The sequence below is a fragment of the Poeciliopsis prolifica genome, unplaced genomic scaffold (genome assembly GCF_027474105.1).
Source record: "Poeciliopsis prolifica strain line A6 unplaced genomic scaffold, Auburn_PproV2 SCAFFOLD013, whole genome shotgun sequence".
NCBI lineage: Eukaryota > Metazoa > Chordata > Actinopteri > Cyprinodontiformes > Poeciliidae > Poeciliopsis > Poeciliopsis prolifica.
This window is the reverse complement of record NW_026562388.1, coordinates 4,156,196-4,172,438: the sequence shown is the minus strand read 5'-3', so window position 1 is coordinate 4,172,438 and position 16,243 is coordinate 4,156,196. Positions and strand designations below refer to the sequence as shown.

Below are 16,243 nucleotides of genomic sequence, written 5' to 3'. Positions count from 1 at the left end.
ATGCGGAGTTCATCTGCACCACCAGCCGCACATACTCAGAGATTTCATGACATCACTGCCAAAGTCACAAGCTTTTAAACCCATATCAGATTAACTTAAAATGGGATGGAGTGGCTGGGGTGGGGATGGGGATAAGTAGCTTGGAGAGGACAGATACTGCCAATGAGTAAGACTGCTTTTCATGAGTGGGTGATAACGAGTGAAATAACAAAGGTAGCAACACTTGGCATGTTTCACCCAAGTGAACAATGATAACTTAAACAAAGCTGGATTTATTCATTTTAATTCATTTGAAAACTTTTCATTAGATAACTGGGCCTATTGTTCAAGGATATCAATTGGTACATTCCATCTCCACTAAGAATCCATCCCCCTCCTCCGTCCTGCTGAACCAACCCATACCCACCCATGGATCCCCCTACCATCCCATTTACGGCCCAGTCAAAGCTTCTCTCTTCTGTATATTCTGAGACGACTGTTGCTAATCACCGCCGCTCTCTGCCTTTCCTTCACAGATCGGCTTTAATCCGAAAGCTTTATGGATGCAAGAGCCAGAGCCAGCCCTCCTTTTTGGCCAATTTTCCTGCGCTTCATTTGCCCCGACTCCACCGACTGCCAGGCCTTGGTGCTCTGCAGTGATAACAAAATGAATCAGGCGCTTTATTAACAACACGTGTGAAGATCTACAACTGGACGTAGTTCTGTTTTTCCTTCTTCTTCAACATGACGTGAATCAGAATGCAAAGCGAAGGGGGTGGGGGGAGAGGCACCACGCAACGCATCTCTCAGCAGCCCTTTAAACCAGCATCGACGCGAACGCGTGCTTCATGCATTCGTCTTCGCGCGTTAATGTTTATCTCCCGACGCAATGACACGGATTCTGTAAGGCTCACCTCTGTGAAAAACGACTCCATCCCGTCCTACTCCTCCCAGACGACGCGCGCCCGGCCCGGCTGAGCGCACACACCGGCTCCGCTGTCGGGTGCGCAAATCTCACCAATGGGAAGGCGCACGTGTGTGCGTGAGTGTGTGTGTGTGTGTGTGTGTGTGTGTGTGTGTGTGTGTGTGTGTGTGTGTGTGTGTGTGTGTGTGTGTGTGTGTGTGTGTGTGTGTGTGTGTGTGTGTGTCAAGATGGGGAGTGGGGGGGAGAGAGGTGGCGATGGCTCCGTGTTTCTGTTTCCCATACACCAGTCAGAATATGTCTCGATTGGTCATAGATGTGTACTGCCAGGGCGCTGTGCGCAAAGAGAGACGCTTGAGGCAAATCCAAGGAGGCTGTGATGAAGGTAAATTCAAAATAAAATACAATTTTAAAAAAAATGTCCACACCGGGGATCAGTCTGAGGGAGCGCTGGAAGCAAGCGCCTTTCTTCAGATCTGCCTCTTTTAAATGACCCAGAATGTGTGCGTTTGTAGGTGGTTGAGTGTGTGGATGCGTGTACGTGTGTGAGGATGCGCGCCTGGATGTGAGACAGGACCAGTCCACGGATGAGCTTGAAACTATGCACCGCACACACCGGCGGGGCGGTGCAGACTCAGCCTCCACCAATACAGAGAAAGCAGCTTCATGGTGGCAGCTTCACACTACAAACCTAAATGTTTTGCAGTTTGAACAACTGTGTCAAAACCAGTTTAAAAGATAAAAATCATATTAAAATGCTTGTTGCTGTTTCAATAAACTTCCTGCCACTGTGAGTTGACCAGCATCTGTCACTAACAAATTGGTTCTTTGGTGGGGAAATATTGAAGAAAGTTTAAACTGGCTGACTGAAACCAGATCTAACCAGACAGACTGGTTAGATCTGGATGGATATGTAAGGTGGAATCAAAAAGTGGAGATACAGAGCTTTGCCAAAAAAAAAACTTTTGGATCCCTTAATACGTGTTTTGACTAAATTTGTAGTCTAAATATTTATGACTTTATAAAAATGCAGAGCTTTTTTTCTGAAACGAATTAAGAAATTATTTATATTTGCTAAATATCAGAACAATGAGAAACATGTTGTATTTTGGTAGTTTATCCAGATTTTCTGCAACTTAAACCCATCCTTTAAGTTCCAGGCTGATATTTTGATTTGATGTTTCCGCATGAGGTTCTGACAAGATGTCTGCTGTTTCACTACATCCACAGATCTTCCCACAATTGATGCTGCCACCTTTTGTACTTTATAGTTGATGTGAGTGTTCTTTTAGTACTTACACCTTAAGGAAACATTTTAGACAAATATTGAAATTTTAGTTCAGCCCACAGGACTTTTGTCAAATTATGTATTTTTTTTGCCTCTGAGTCTATAAGGTATTCTGTCTTTTTCTGTTTTTTTTTTGTTTTGTTTAGCTTTGAGTAGTAGCACACTTCCCTGGACTTTCACACACCATATGGAGAAAAGCTATTCTAAACAAGAAGACAATTGTTGAATAAAAAAAAATCCTCCCTCTCACACAACAGAGTAGACATGTCCAAGTTAAGTTAATGTAAAATGACTGAAAAAAAGCACAAAAGTTTGTCGGATGCTCAACAGCAATGCCTAAAATTTCTAATAAAAGACTCTATCACAATTTCTTTATTATTTGTGTTTTTTTTTTTTTTTTGACATTCTGAGAAGCCCTGCCTACATCAGAAAATGTGAGGTACATCAATTATAACTCACAGCATTGTGATTACACAGCGAAAAGTCTCCAGTCCTGCAGAAGCCTCCTCCAATACACACACACAGAAGCAGGAATGGTTTAAACTGAACCGACATCAGAAACTCTGGATTTTTTTTTAACTATATCTCACTGCCACTCAGTGATTTTCATCAGACCTTTCATGATTTCTCCTCCTCTGCTCAAGCTAACACTGAATGCATTAAGCTGGCTGGGGATGTGGACTGAGCATGAGGTGACATGTCAGACAACTTTAGAGGTCAGATGCTTGTGTTCATGATTGTGAGTTTTGCTCCTTTGCACACATTCGTGGACTCAAATATGGCCAAACTGACCACAAAACATTGTGTACATGTATGTCAATCAGGTCTGAGTGAGTATGTGAGCAGACATCGTGTGTTGCATGTGCTTAAAAGCATCACTCACGACGCCACGGGCAATCGGTTTTATGACCGCAGGGTCCATAAATCCCACCTCGTTTTATTGGCCTCCTTCTCTTCCAGTTTCTCGCCTTCTGTGAACCTCCTTGTCTTTCACTGCAGGCACATCCACTAAAGGACGTGAGAGAGAGCACGCTATTATTTAAGAAACAGAAGGAAACCCTTCCGGGTGAAATGTCTGCAATAGGAATCAACTACTCGTTTTAATATCTAACTGGGAAAGCTAGAAGTTTTAGGAGATAATTTTGACTTCTCTAAATCATTAGAAAAATTTCAGAGCTTGTGCCGTTTCAATTTTGTTCACATTGGGATGACTTTACTGATGATTTGACATATCATGTTACTGTTAGTTTTTCTTAAAATAAACATTTGTGCACGTTTTTATGTGTTCTTTCATATTTTTGTCTTAATCCCTGAGTCAGGTTGTGGCAAAAGATGTAAGAAAAATCCCTGAGTCAGGTTGTGGCAAAAGATGTAAGAAAAAAAAATCACATGTGATGAAGCCAGAATCCCATCTATTTTCTGTTACACAGACGAACGAGTGAAGTCAATGAGAAAAGAAATAACTTGTCTTTTACCGTGGGAAAACCTTCAGGACAAAAAGACTCAGGGAGGAAGATTGTCTAGTCAGGGAAGGATTGAAGTTGAAATAAAAAGACAACAAAAAGAAGGAAATGTTCAACCCTGGAGATTCAGACACGAAGAAAAGTAAAGGGAGCACAAATATAAGTTATGGAGAAATACAATTACACTGAACAGTCTACAGTTGCCACATTAAAGCATCATCTAAGACAACAAAAAAAAAACTTTCCAGAAACAAAGGTTTACAGCTAAAACATGAGAATGTCAAACTTTTGAATCCACCCTGGAAAAGTAATATGAAAGCTCCTTTTACTTTTTGAAGGCTTTTATTGACAGACCTTGGTCAGACAACAATATGTGCATATTATTTCCTTTTTTCGAATTAATGAAAATTAAAATACAAGAAAAAACTTTTTTGTGAGCTCGTATTGGAAGGTCTTCTTGATTTCTTTTAAAGTCTCACAACTGGATGACCTTTAAACTTGAAAATCTTTAAAGTCTTAGCAGTACAAATAGCATTGTGTTGTGATGAGGGGTCTATGATTAACCCCTGATGACCTGCTTTTAAACTGTTACTAGTATCTTTAAATTGAAAGTTGCATAATTAAACACTAGATTTCTTTTTATTAGACTTTTTCAAATGTTGCAGAGGGTGCAGGGTACCAACAGAATCCAAAGATCCAAAGTTTAGGTCACCATGTGGGATGTCTTATTTTGATATTTGATGCAAATATGGAAATGATTAAACATTTTTGATCATTAAGGAAATATGATCACAAGGAAATATGCTGCAATACCTACATGAAGGTATTGCAGTTGGGTCTGCCTAAGAGGTGCCAGCATTCAAATGAAAACAAGCAATGATTAAACTTCATTTTAAGGTAAATAATGCAACATTAATTGCATTGAGGTTTTGTCATATGCAGGAAAGGGTTTAATCTAAACTGCTTTGGAAAGATGATCTCATCTAATCTATAAAGCACCCCGTACATACATGCCACACCCTTCTGCACCCCACTCCCTCTACCGGCCCACCCTTGGCTTTTATAGCAGCATGACAGTCATTGGACCAAATCAAGTCGCAGAGCAACCCCCATCATTCCCAACAGGCAGGAAGGTAATTTAATCAGCCAGCTATAGTCTGCAGCAGCGCACACATGGTCATACACACATGCACACACACACGCACACACACACACACACACGCACGCACGCACACACGCACGCACACACACACACACACACACACACACACACACACACACACACACACACACACACACACACACACACACACACACAAATATATGAATTTAAAATTACTCAATTATTGTGAGCAAAAAAATTATATATTACAACTTACAAGATGTATTACAAAAAAAAAAAACTAACTGGATTTACTTGATTAAAACCTAATTCTCATTGGAATGGATTAAATTCCCCAGATCAGTATTTAACAGGATTACACAAGCTAACACCTGACTCAAGACACCTCAGCCCTTTTTGTTTTTTATTTCCTTGAAGAAAAGAAAGAATATGATATTGAGGATGTGTAAGGAAAAAAAAGGGCTAATCTATTTGTAAAGATCAACACTTGTCATTCAGTGATTGTGCAGGGAGGCTGATCAATGAACTCCTCAGGTTTTAATTCTCAAAGGTTCAAAACACTTTCAGTCATTAGTGTAAACGGTGCAGCAGTGATGTATACCGAATGGAGACCAGCTGTCACTCCTGAGGCTTAACAGTCATTACGTGAATATTCATCAGGACAGAGAGTGAGGTGACTCTGTGCTAAGATTCAGCTACTGGACCTAATTAACTCTACATCTACTTAAATATGCAAGACAACTCTCAATGTCTAGTTTAATATAAATATGATTATGAAACCTTAGAGGTAAACATAACAGGAACAAATTAGCTGAACTTTACCTCACTTAATTAATTAGCCCATAACTGATATTTAAAAAAATATAGATTTATTTATGTCCAAGTACAAGATGAAAGCAGAAAAAAGCAAAAACATGGTTCATGTTTTTATATTTTAAACATAAAAGAAAAATCTATATTTCTACTCATTCATATTTAAACAAAAAATTAGAAAAAAACTACATGTATTTCTATTTAAAATTTAATGCTTAAAAAAACTTGCATATTTTTTATTCTCTGTTTCTCATGTTTCTGAGGGGTTTACTTGAGGAACCAGTGTTCTAATATTTCACAGAAGAACGGCAGACAAAACAAATGAATTAACAGATTATATATTTTATGAAATTAGACTTGTAATTTCAACATCATCGTCTTCCTTACTATTACAATATTGTAATACTGCCTAATAAACATGTGGTGGCGCTAAATAATCATTTAAAATAATTTAAATCACCGCAAAGAGTGAGGAACCACACAGGGCCCGTCTTTACAGAATTTTTATTGGCTACCGTAAGTTTTGCGTCAGAGGTGCCCTTTTCTGATTGGACAACGCTCTGCCCGTTAGCCGTGACAGACGTCACACTGCTAGGTGTTTCGAAAATGAAACTGGCTTGTGCCTGACGTTTACTGGGAGGGAAGCGAAAACGAAAATTATAAGGAGTCGTCGTAGAAAAATTTTCCGGAATTTCACATTTCGATTGACTAAGAGGACAGGCGAGCCCCAGGGTTTGGACTTTATGTTGCGAGAGCCGAGAGAGGATATATTTTCGGTAAGGGAGGCAGGCCTGTGCTTTTAAACACGACAGCACTCAGTGCAGCGTTACCTTCGAGTGTTGTTGTTTCACATATGTACGTAGTACTGTCTGCTATGAGGTTTTTGTAACATTTCAAGTTCATTTAGCTGATAGCTGGCTCGCTATATATATAGCCCGTCTTTATTTCCGCCAGTTTTCTGTTGTCATTTTAACCAGACATAGCCAATTTTAGGGGAAAAAAGACTCGTCTTCACTTATGTTTACGTTTCTAATTTAAGCTTCGCTTTTCTTTTTCTTTCCTTTTTACTGCAGCTGGGAATGTCGACTAGCCACCTGAGCAGGATGAACCACACTCGGCAGGAATGGATGTAAGTCTGTTTTACTTGAATGTATGAGAGATTTTGACACTCAGTGTGACTACATCCTGTTATAGGATGTGGTCAGACCTGCGTTGAAAACTTCCTTACGGAACGTAATGAACCCCCTCTTTACATCACAACATGTGCTAAAATGCTGTTTAAATTAAGACTATTAAAATCTGAATCTCTGTGGGATCCTATCAGTGTTACTGTCAAATGTTCTATTTGGCATTTGATTTGATTTTTGTTTTGCTTCAGTGTTGTTTCTAAATTAAAATGAAACCACTTTCCATTTACTACCAACTGCAAGTCAATAAAAGAGAATTTCAAAGGATAGTGGCAATATTTTCAAACGGCTAAATCAATCCTTTCTGCTGCTAAGAAAGAAGTGCTTTACCCCTCCTTCAGTCAGCTGACCAAAGGTATGCAGGAAGAGAAAAAGGTGTTTCTCTATGCGCTATAAAAACAAAAAACCTCACAACAAAAGTCTTCTTATTGAAAGGACTTTAAATCTTGTTGCCAGCAAGAATACTGTCTCCAACTTGCAGTCTGCCAAACAAATGTCTTGTTTCTTTGTAAAGGAAAATGTAAACCTCTTTCATTTTATTTGACACTTTTCTTCCTATCTGCACAATCTTTGCCTTTCCTCCATGTCTCCAGGCTGTAGCAAAGGCTGCTTCGTGAGACCAAACTCGCTCTACCACCATGGCGCACTTTGAGACCGAGTATCAGCGCCTGGAGGCGTCCTACAGCGACTCGCCTCCTGGCGAGGAGGACCTGCTGATGCATGTGCCGGAGGGAAGCAAATGTATGAGACCCCACCCCTAACCCCAAATGATTAACTGAACACACAAAAACTGTTTTTTATGTAGCTGATCTTTTTTTTATTTGTTTGAAATTCTTCTCTTCCAGCTCAGTGGCACCACATAGAAAACCTGGACTTGTTTTTTCAAAGAATATCCTTTTGGTTTTTGAAAACATGGTGAGAATACAGATGTCCATGTACGAGATGCAACTTCTGTTGAAATTTATCCTTAATCATCTTCACGTCTATAATCTACACCAGAAGAATGGATTCACCTGCATGCTGTTGGGAGAGATCTTTGAGCTGGTGTATGTATCCAATCCATTAAACCAAGTCTTACTAGTAGCGTTTAATGTGTCTCAGATATTATTTCTTTATGTCCATGTCTTTCATGCCTCTCTCTCGGCAGACAGCTGCTATTTGTGGTTGGTTTCACAGTTTTTCTGGCTAACTGTGTGGATTATGACGTCCTCTTTGCCAACAAGTTTGTAAATCACACAGATTCATCTAAAGTTACCTTACCAGACGCAATCCTCCCAACGGATGTCTGCAGTGCCCAGTGAGTATCATGTCTGAATTACGCCAGTATGTGTAGAGTATTTTCCAGCTTTGAACCTCTCCATATTTTGCCACACTACAATCAAAAACATCAACGGACTTCCAGACTGTTTAACTGATAATCATCTGAAAAGTGGGCCACGCTTTTATCTAAACACATCCCAAAATGAAATGCAGTGGGTATAGTTCTCTTTGAATGACATGTAGCATCATGCTGTGGAATGCTTCTCTTCAGCAGGGAGAGGGTGGCCTTTATAAAGTTAATAGGAAGACGAATGGAAATAAATACAGACCAGTCATGGAAGTATGTCCAAAGTCTGGCATAGGGGCCTTTTGTGACTCTTGAGATGATGATGTTGACTATTGAAAAAGGTTCCAAATTTGACCCCTCTACAAAGGGGTTTGATGATGACCATTTGTGAACATTTTCTTTAGTGTGACACATTTTATGAATTGGAAAATGTTAGTCTAAGGCTAAAACAAAGTATTAAAAGACACAAATGTTCATGGCTTTCTTTTAGCAGCCCAACTTAGTCCAAAGAGAAATGGACAACAGATTTAGTCTGCAGATATGCAAAGACCTTGGACTTCTACTTGCATCCAAATATGGTTATACATAAAGTGTTGGCACCGGGGTGTAAAGAATCCTAATAAAATACTTTGAAGTTTCTCGTAACGTGACATAATGTGGAAAAATGTAAGAGTTATAAATCATTTTCTACATGTAAATATAGGCACTTCTTTCTGTCTTCTAATAATAAAAGTGGACCTTTTCTCTCTCAGTATCCGAGACAATGCGTTTGTGATCTTTGTTCTGATCATCTCCGGGGTGTTCTGGTTACATCGTTTGGTCAAATTCCTCTACAATGTTTGCTGCTACTGGGAGATCAGATCTTTCTACATCAACGCCCTGAAGATGAGCATGGTGAGGCAGCCAGTTTGTAATTTCTGTTTATTGCTTCTTAGTGATAGTCCTTCAAAGGTTCACTGTGTTGACATCAAACTTTTACAATGGTTACATGCATTAAAGCCTGACCCGTGACATTTATTGTCTTTTTGCGCTTCAGTCTGAGCTCCCCTACGCAACGTGGCAGGAAGTTCAGGCCAGAATCATTGAGATTCAGAAGGAGCTCCAGATCTGTATTCATAAGAAAGAGCTGACAGAGCTCGACATTTACCACCGAATCCTCCGCTTCAAAAACTACATGGTGTGCACATTTATCACTCATTAATGTAGAAAGCGTTTGTTTTCAAGCACAATTGAAAGCTGTGAAAACATGTCTTCCTTAACTTCTCTAGGTTGCTATGGTGAATAAATCCCTCCTTCCTGTGCGATTTCGGCTTCCCGTGCTGGGAGACAGTGTTTTCTACACTCGGGGTCTCAAATACAACTTTGAGCTCATCTTCTTTTGGGGACCAGGTGCGGGAAATCTTCATCTACACATTTGTTTCACATTTATGGTTGCAAGGTTTTGAATTTAAATTGAAGCTTTTATGTTACTTTCATGTTTTTTTGTGTAGGCTCCCTATTTGAGAATGAGTGGAGTCTGAAGCAAGAGTATAAGAGAGGAGGCAACAGGCTGGAGCTTGCAGATAGGCTGGCGTCTCGTATCCTGTGGATCGGGATTGCAAATCTGCTGCTGTGTCCAGTCATTCTGGTGTGGCAGATTCTGTATGCCTTCTTTAGTTACACTGAGGTACAAAGCTAAAGCATCCACTTTAGCAAACTCTTCCAATGTTTATTTTTAATCATAAAAGTTGTTTGTCTTTTGTATGAAGATAATCAAGCGAGAGCCTGGATCTCTGGGGGCAAGATGCTGGTCTCTTTACGGCCGATGTTACCTGCGTCATTTCAACGAGCTGGACCATGAGCTCATGTCCCGCCTCAGTAAAGGCTACAAGGTCAGGACTCCGCCTCACAAACATCCCAAAAACGATCTGAAATCAATTTTCTTTAAAGCAGTTGTTCTCAATCCCTGTCCTCTTGTGTACATTTCTTCATAAAACCAATTTAAAAAATTCTCCCCCTCGCATTTGTTTTGGTTCTATTGACCCAGAATACCCTGTGCTATTGTCCACTTCCTGCTTTAGAAAGGGTTTCCGGACCTCTTGCATCCACATAAACATCCAAACTGCTCCACGGTGCACTTTAATCGAACCAAGACTTCGATTTTAAGGCTCATCAGAGTTGCGCATTCATACATCCTCAAACGAACAAGTGCTACTAGACAAACAAACTGGAATTTGATAAAAGTGGACTGAACAGGGCTGGTGTGAATGCACCCTCATATTTCAGATGTGTTTCTGCTCCAGCACACCCGATTCAAATGGCGCCATTACCTCGTCAGCGTTCTTCCGAGTTCTGCAGAATCCTGATAATCGCTTGTTTATTTAAGTCAAGTGTGCAGCAGCTTGGAAACAATTGAAACAAGCAGGAGAGTGTGCCCTAGAGAGCTGGAGTGAGAACCTATGCTTTAGAATAAATAAAAGGGTGTGGAGTGAAGTTAATAATTAATCCTGTTCTCTTCCTGTTCTTCCTCCTTTGTTATCTTTATATCCAGGCTGCCTCCAAGTACATGAACTGCTTCCTTTCTCCACTGCTGACAGTCGTTGCCAAAAATGTGGCGTTCTTTGCCGGCTCCCTTCTGGCCGTTCTCATCGCTCTGACCATCTACGACGAGGACGTTCTCGCAGTGGAACATGTTCTCTCATCTATCACGCTGCTTGGAGTCTGCATAACAGTTTGTAGGTAAGAATAAGTAAAATGAGCTTGTACATCCACCACACCTGTTCTTGCTTTTATTGTTAGCAATTATTCTGGCTTGTGCATTGCTTTGCAAAAGTTTTAAGAACAATTTTATTATTTTGGAACCACAAACCTCAATGCATTGTATTGGTGAGCAATAGGTAAATCCAAAATTATAAGAAAATTAGAGAAGCAGCCAAGAGGCTTATGGTAACTCTGGAGGAGCTGCAGAGATTCACATTCTTACATGGGCGAATCTGCCCACTGGAAGAATATTCCTTGTGAAGTCCACAAATCAGTGCTTGTGACCCAAAAGTAACACTGCACTGCATCTTGAACTCACCATCACGAGTGTGAAACACCTTTCTGCTCCAATGGATTTTCTTCAACAACAAATGAATACAGAATAGAATTAAATAAAAATGGCAATTCTGAAGTATAATCTCTTAGAGGGCCAATGTTACTATGTAGGTAACATGGTAATTTTCTTCAACCTTTTTCTCTCTCTTCAGGTCATTTATTCCTGATAAGCACATGGTGTTTTGTCCTGAACAGCTGCTGCGGGTCATTCTGGCTCACATCCACTACATGCCTGACCACTGGCAGGGCAATGCCCACAGATATGAGACCCGAGACCAGTTCTCCCAGCTCTTCCAGTACAAAGCTGTAAGTGGTAAAACAATATTCAGGATTAGATGTCAAGTGTCAACTCACCAATCCAACAGTACAGTGCAGGTTGCACTTTCCCAAGGAAGCTTTGTCTGATGTTATTTGAGCTTTAAAATGTCAAAATTTTTTTCACCTGCAGGTGTTTATTCTTGAGGAGCTCCTAAGTCCAGTGGTGACTCCAATCATTCTCATCTTCTGCCTGAGGAGGAAGTCTCTGGAGATCATTGATTTCTTTAGGAATTTCACAGTGGAGGTGATCGGGGTGGGGGACACCTGCTCGTTTGCCCAGATGGACATCAGGCAGCATGGACACCCAGCGGTGAGACTCATCCTCACAGGCGTCAGAAGTGCTTACCTCCGAGTTGTGCAACAGCCGATTGATTGGTGTTTGATTTCTACTCCGCAGTGGATGTCGGAGGGAAAGACTGAGGCATCCATCTACCAGCAGGCGGAGGATGGGAAGACGGAGTTATCGCTGATGCACTTCGCCATCACCAATCCACATTGGCAGCCTCCGAGAGAGACGACACATTTCATCAGCCAGCTGAAAGAGCGAGTCCACAGGGAGGCTGCAGGGGCCTCCTCTGAAACGCATCCGTTCTCCTTGTCAGAGTCTGAAGTAGGGTCATAAACAAAGCAATATCTCTGCGGTGATGTCTCAACTCTCCGAGGTGAATTATTAATTTAATCTTTTGCCCTTTTTTTCCCTCACTCACAGCCAAAAAGTCTTGTTGCAAACATCTTGGCAGGTCCCTCCACACTGGGCTCTGTTCATTTTGCCTGCGACACTTCTTTAACCAACAATGCAGTTACTGGAATGCCCAGCGGGGCAACGGCCCTGCGCTCTCTCTCGCCAATCAGCAGCAGCCTTCACCTCAGAGGCAGTTTGAGTGCTGCTCATAGAGCGAGTGGCTTTACTGGCAGAGCAATGACAGGGTCTGGGTAAGAAAGCAAAATATTCAAATCAGCCAGAAATGCTGATATCTACAGAGTCTTGCAAAAGTATTCACACCCCTTGAACCGTTTTTAATTTTACAGCCACAAACTCCAGTGGATATGAATAGCATGTCATGTGGAAGACCAAGACAAAGTGGAGAATACATGTAACCTGGAAGTAAAATAATACAGTTTCAATTTATTTTAGAAAAAAGAAGGGTAAAACGTTTATTGTGCTTTTATTCTGCACAGTTTTGACTCTGATACCCCAAAATAAAATTTGATGGAGACAACTCCCTTCAGAAGTCACATTTTAGTGGTAAATACTCCACTAGTATGCAATTTAATCTCAATAAAAAAAATTAAAAAACATCTCCCTGAGGACTTCAAAGGTTTGTTAAAGAACAAACTGTATCATGAGGATCCATTGAAACAGAGATTTAAGTATTTTAGAATTGGCAAAAGGTCAGTTTTGGTGGTTTTATCTAAATTCTGATTTTTATCAGTTACATTTTTTTTTATTTATGCAGTACTTTGTGTTGGTCTGTCACATAAAATCCCCTAAAAATAAACTGCAGTTTAGGGTTGTAATGTAACAAAATGTAAATCGGATCAAGAGTTAGAAATGTAAAATTTCAGAAAATAATGAAAGGGTTATATTAAAGGTAAATATTTTGATGGCACTGCTGGTTGTGATAAACATTTGTCTATTTTATTTGCGCCTCCAACTCTCTGTGACCTTTAGCATCGTAATATGTCACATGTGGGTATATTCCGCACCAAGAGTCCAGTTCACTGTGATCATGATGTATTTGTAAAATCTTTGAGACCTATCAAGTAGTTTGAATACTTTGCATAGTACTGAACTATCTTTCTTTCTGTTGTTCAACAACTTACCTTTTTATTGCCTTGTTCTTTTTATCTTTTCCCCTTTTTTACTCTCTCTGTTGTTAAGGACTGATGCACGAACTGTGAGCTCAGGCAGCAGTGCATGGGAGGGTCAGCTCACTAGTTTAGTCCTGTCAGAGTATGCCTCGACAGAAATGAGCATTCATGCACTTTACATCCATGAGGTAAATCTGTATGCTTGCCCATGTTAAGATTATCAATCCATTTAGTGACTATTTCAATCGATATCAACTCGTGTCTTGTTTTGTTTTTTTTTAAGCTTCATAAGCAGCAGTCCCGTGGTGATCTGTCCCGTCACACGTGGCACAGACAAGAGAGCGACGAAAGCAGCGACAGCATCCCCGACGAAGTGAGGAGCGAGCCGAGCACGCGCTCCCGAAATTTCCCACGCTCGCAGACCTTCCCCGCCACGCTTCCGAGTCCCGGTGCCAGTTCCACTTCAGCCACCAGCGGTGCCATCGTGGGCCAGGATGGGGAAAAGGCACAGAGCAGTCAGAGGCGTCACAGTGGGCCCGCCGCAGGTGTCTGTCACTATCCACTGTTCCTTCTAAAAATATAGTATTTTTTTAAAGCCATTGCTCCATATTTACTCTTCCCGTACTGTTGTCAAATGTGTCATTGGAATGAAAGTATTTTGATCTTCATCCTGCTTGAAGGGTCTGCTATTTGGTGTTAGCCAGCATGCAATGCAGCATGTTTTTGTGTGCACACCGCACAAATCATATTTTGTTGATCTAACAAAAGTGTGGAAAGGACATAACAAGAGAGGGCAGTGGAAATACAGGTAATTAAAAATGATGCAGTTTAAAGTAAAAGTCCTACGTTATTTTGTCCACACATTAACTACACTGTGTTCCAAATTATTATGCAAATTGGATTTAAGTGTCAACAAAAATTTTTTTTTTTGTTTTGCTATTAAATGTATAGATGGTATTGTGTATCAGGGCTCTTTCAATCACTATAATTAATTTCAGAGAGCTGGGTTGATTAGTTCTGCCATACATGAAGATTAATTTTCAAACAGACGAACAAGCGAGCATGCATTTTTAGTCTGTAATACCCACAAAGAAAAACACTCAATTCTAATATAAGAGAGGTGGGTCAGGTGATAAAGGTTTAGCTGGCAATTTGCAGGTTCTATAAAAATAGTTCTATAAAATAGTTCTCAACTAGTGTTTCTTCTTAACTACCTTCTCTTTAACTTCACTTTCAAGACCATTTTGGTACTGCTGGAAAGGTTGTGAGGACGGCCCGTGTGCCAATGGGTGGCTGGGCAGAGGACGGTAAAGCATCATCAAGACATCATGAGCCTGTACAAGAGGAAACTTCAGAGGATGAGTTGCCTCCTCACATACACAAAGTAAATGCTCTTTGGTTGGTAGAACTTAGCAGTCAATTTTGCCTGCATGTTTGTATTTCTAATTATTTGTCCTCTGTTTGTTTTGTTTTAGGTTACATAAGCCATATGAAGAAATACCATTACAGTTAACTGAACACTCACCCTCATCCTTCTGCATACCTGGCTTGAAATGTGCAGCAGGGTGTATCACAACCCCTGTAAAACTCTTTGGAAGTGAAGTCGACTGGATGCTTTGTACTAATAAATACAGCTGGTTGTTATAACATTTTTGACTTTTCTGTAGCAGGTGGCATGAAACTGCATTCATCACAGGAGTGACGGCAGGATCAAGTTATCTCCGATAGCAAGTCAACGGCAGACTACACTAAGCATTTTTATGATGTCATATGATTACAAATAAAATTCATTGTGTTATTGCAATGTAGGAAAAAAAATGGAAAGACTCAGGACTGAAGGAAGCATCCAATATTAATCCAGACTTTGTTCTTAATTGCTCACTTTTTTATAAGTCTGAAAGAATGATTCTCTAAACCAATAACAAAAGTTCAGAATGATTCCAGGAAAACAAAACAAGATCTATAATGTTTTTTTTTAGAAAATGCTGAAATGTCTATATATGTTCTTGTACTAAATCACAGGAAGATGTGCATTATACCCCATTCTCTGTATTTTGGCTTACATTTGACCTTTTTACAAAAACTAATGTAAGATAACTGACATACTTTCAACCATATTTTGAATTCTCTGTACCTGTGTATTTTTATCAATTTAATTTTTCAGAAATGGTTTTGGACTTTTCCATAAATGCGGTTCAGTTTGAACAGGTTGATTCATGTTAAGATGATTATTTAAACCGAGCAGCAGCCACCTGTGTGAACATATTCACATTTTAGATAATTATATGGATAGTTCACAATAAAAATACTAAATCTTATATTTAGAAATCTCTTAATTTCTTAGGACTGCAGGTTTTGTTTTGACGTGACCCAGATTTTCTTTTTTGTATAAAGTAGCCCAAATTCAACTGCATGAGAAGAATTTAAACAAGATCGCTCCCCTTGCACCAAATCTTTACTGTTCACAGCATGGCTGTTTCCTTCTCACTTGGAAAATATGGGAAATGAGGAATTGCACTTTAATAATTTCTTAGTAAATGGATGTTTGGATTGTTTTATATGCTATGTTTGTATATTTTAAGTTATTTTATGTGTTAAATGGATGTGCCATGTTGAGTGGCTGCTTTGATTTAAGTATGTGCCTAACTATGAACACTGGTGTTTAAAACTCCTTAACTTTCACCTTCAAAATGCTTACAAATCAGTGGTGGTCATGACAGTTGAGGGGTTAAAAAAAACTATGTAATAATAATAATTAGGAACATGAATGGTTGCAGGCTAATTGAAAGAATAGTAGCTGATTTGTTTTATAGATGCTGTATAATACTTTGTACAGTTGTAAATGAATCTATTAAAGACATGGCAGTTGCTCTGTGTGTCTTCTGAAATATTTGTTCATAACTCGGAGCTCATAGTACAGATAAAAGTTGTCGAGC

The 16,243-nt window shown here is 39.9% G+C and overlaps 2 protein-coding genes across 3 annotated transcripts in view; one reads left to right on the top strand and one right to left on the bottom strand.

Annotated features, from left to right (window-relative positions):
• myo10l1 (myosin X, like 1) overlaps window positions 1-1,299 on the bottom strand; it is a 40,246-nt gene extending 38,947 nt beyond the window's left edge. For both annotated transcript variants that reach the window (XM_055038361.1, XM_055038362.1), the window contains exon 1: window positions 894-1,299. In XM_055038361.1, coding sequence (XP_054894336.1) covers window positions 894-914 — 21 coding nt within the window. In that variant the 5' untranslated portion in view covers window positions 915-1,299. The remainder of the gene's footprint in view (window positions 1-893) is intronic.
• Window positions 1,300-6,176: 4,877 nt separating this feature from the next.
• atg9a (ATG9 autophagy related 9 homolog A (S. cerevisiae)) lies at window positions 6,177-16,177 on the top strand. Its single transcript, XM_055038687.1, has 20 exons — window positions 6,177-6,364; window positions 6,662-6,717; window positions 7,369-7,516; window positions 7,621-7,664; window positions 7,757-7,821; window positions 7,923-8,072; window positions 8,855-8,996; window positions 9,139-9,279; window positions 9,371-9,491; window positions 9,593-9,768; window positions 9,851-9,973; window positions 10,633-10,820; window positions 11,330-11,483; window positions 11,626-11,805; window positions 11,893-12,105; window positions 12,205-12,428; window positions 13,378-13,495; window positions 13,591-13,852; window positions 14,546-14,691; window positions 14,783-16,177. The coding sequence occupies exons 3-20, from the start codon at window positions 7,414-7,416 to the stop codon at window positions 14,789-14,791; spliced, it is 2,559 nt and encodes an 852-aa protein (XP_054894662.1). The 5' UTR covers window positions 6,177-6,364; window positions 6,662-6,717; window positions 7,369-7,413; the 3' UTR covers window positions 14,792-16,177.
• Window positions 16,178-16,243: the final 66 nt, after the last annotated feature.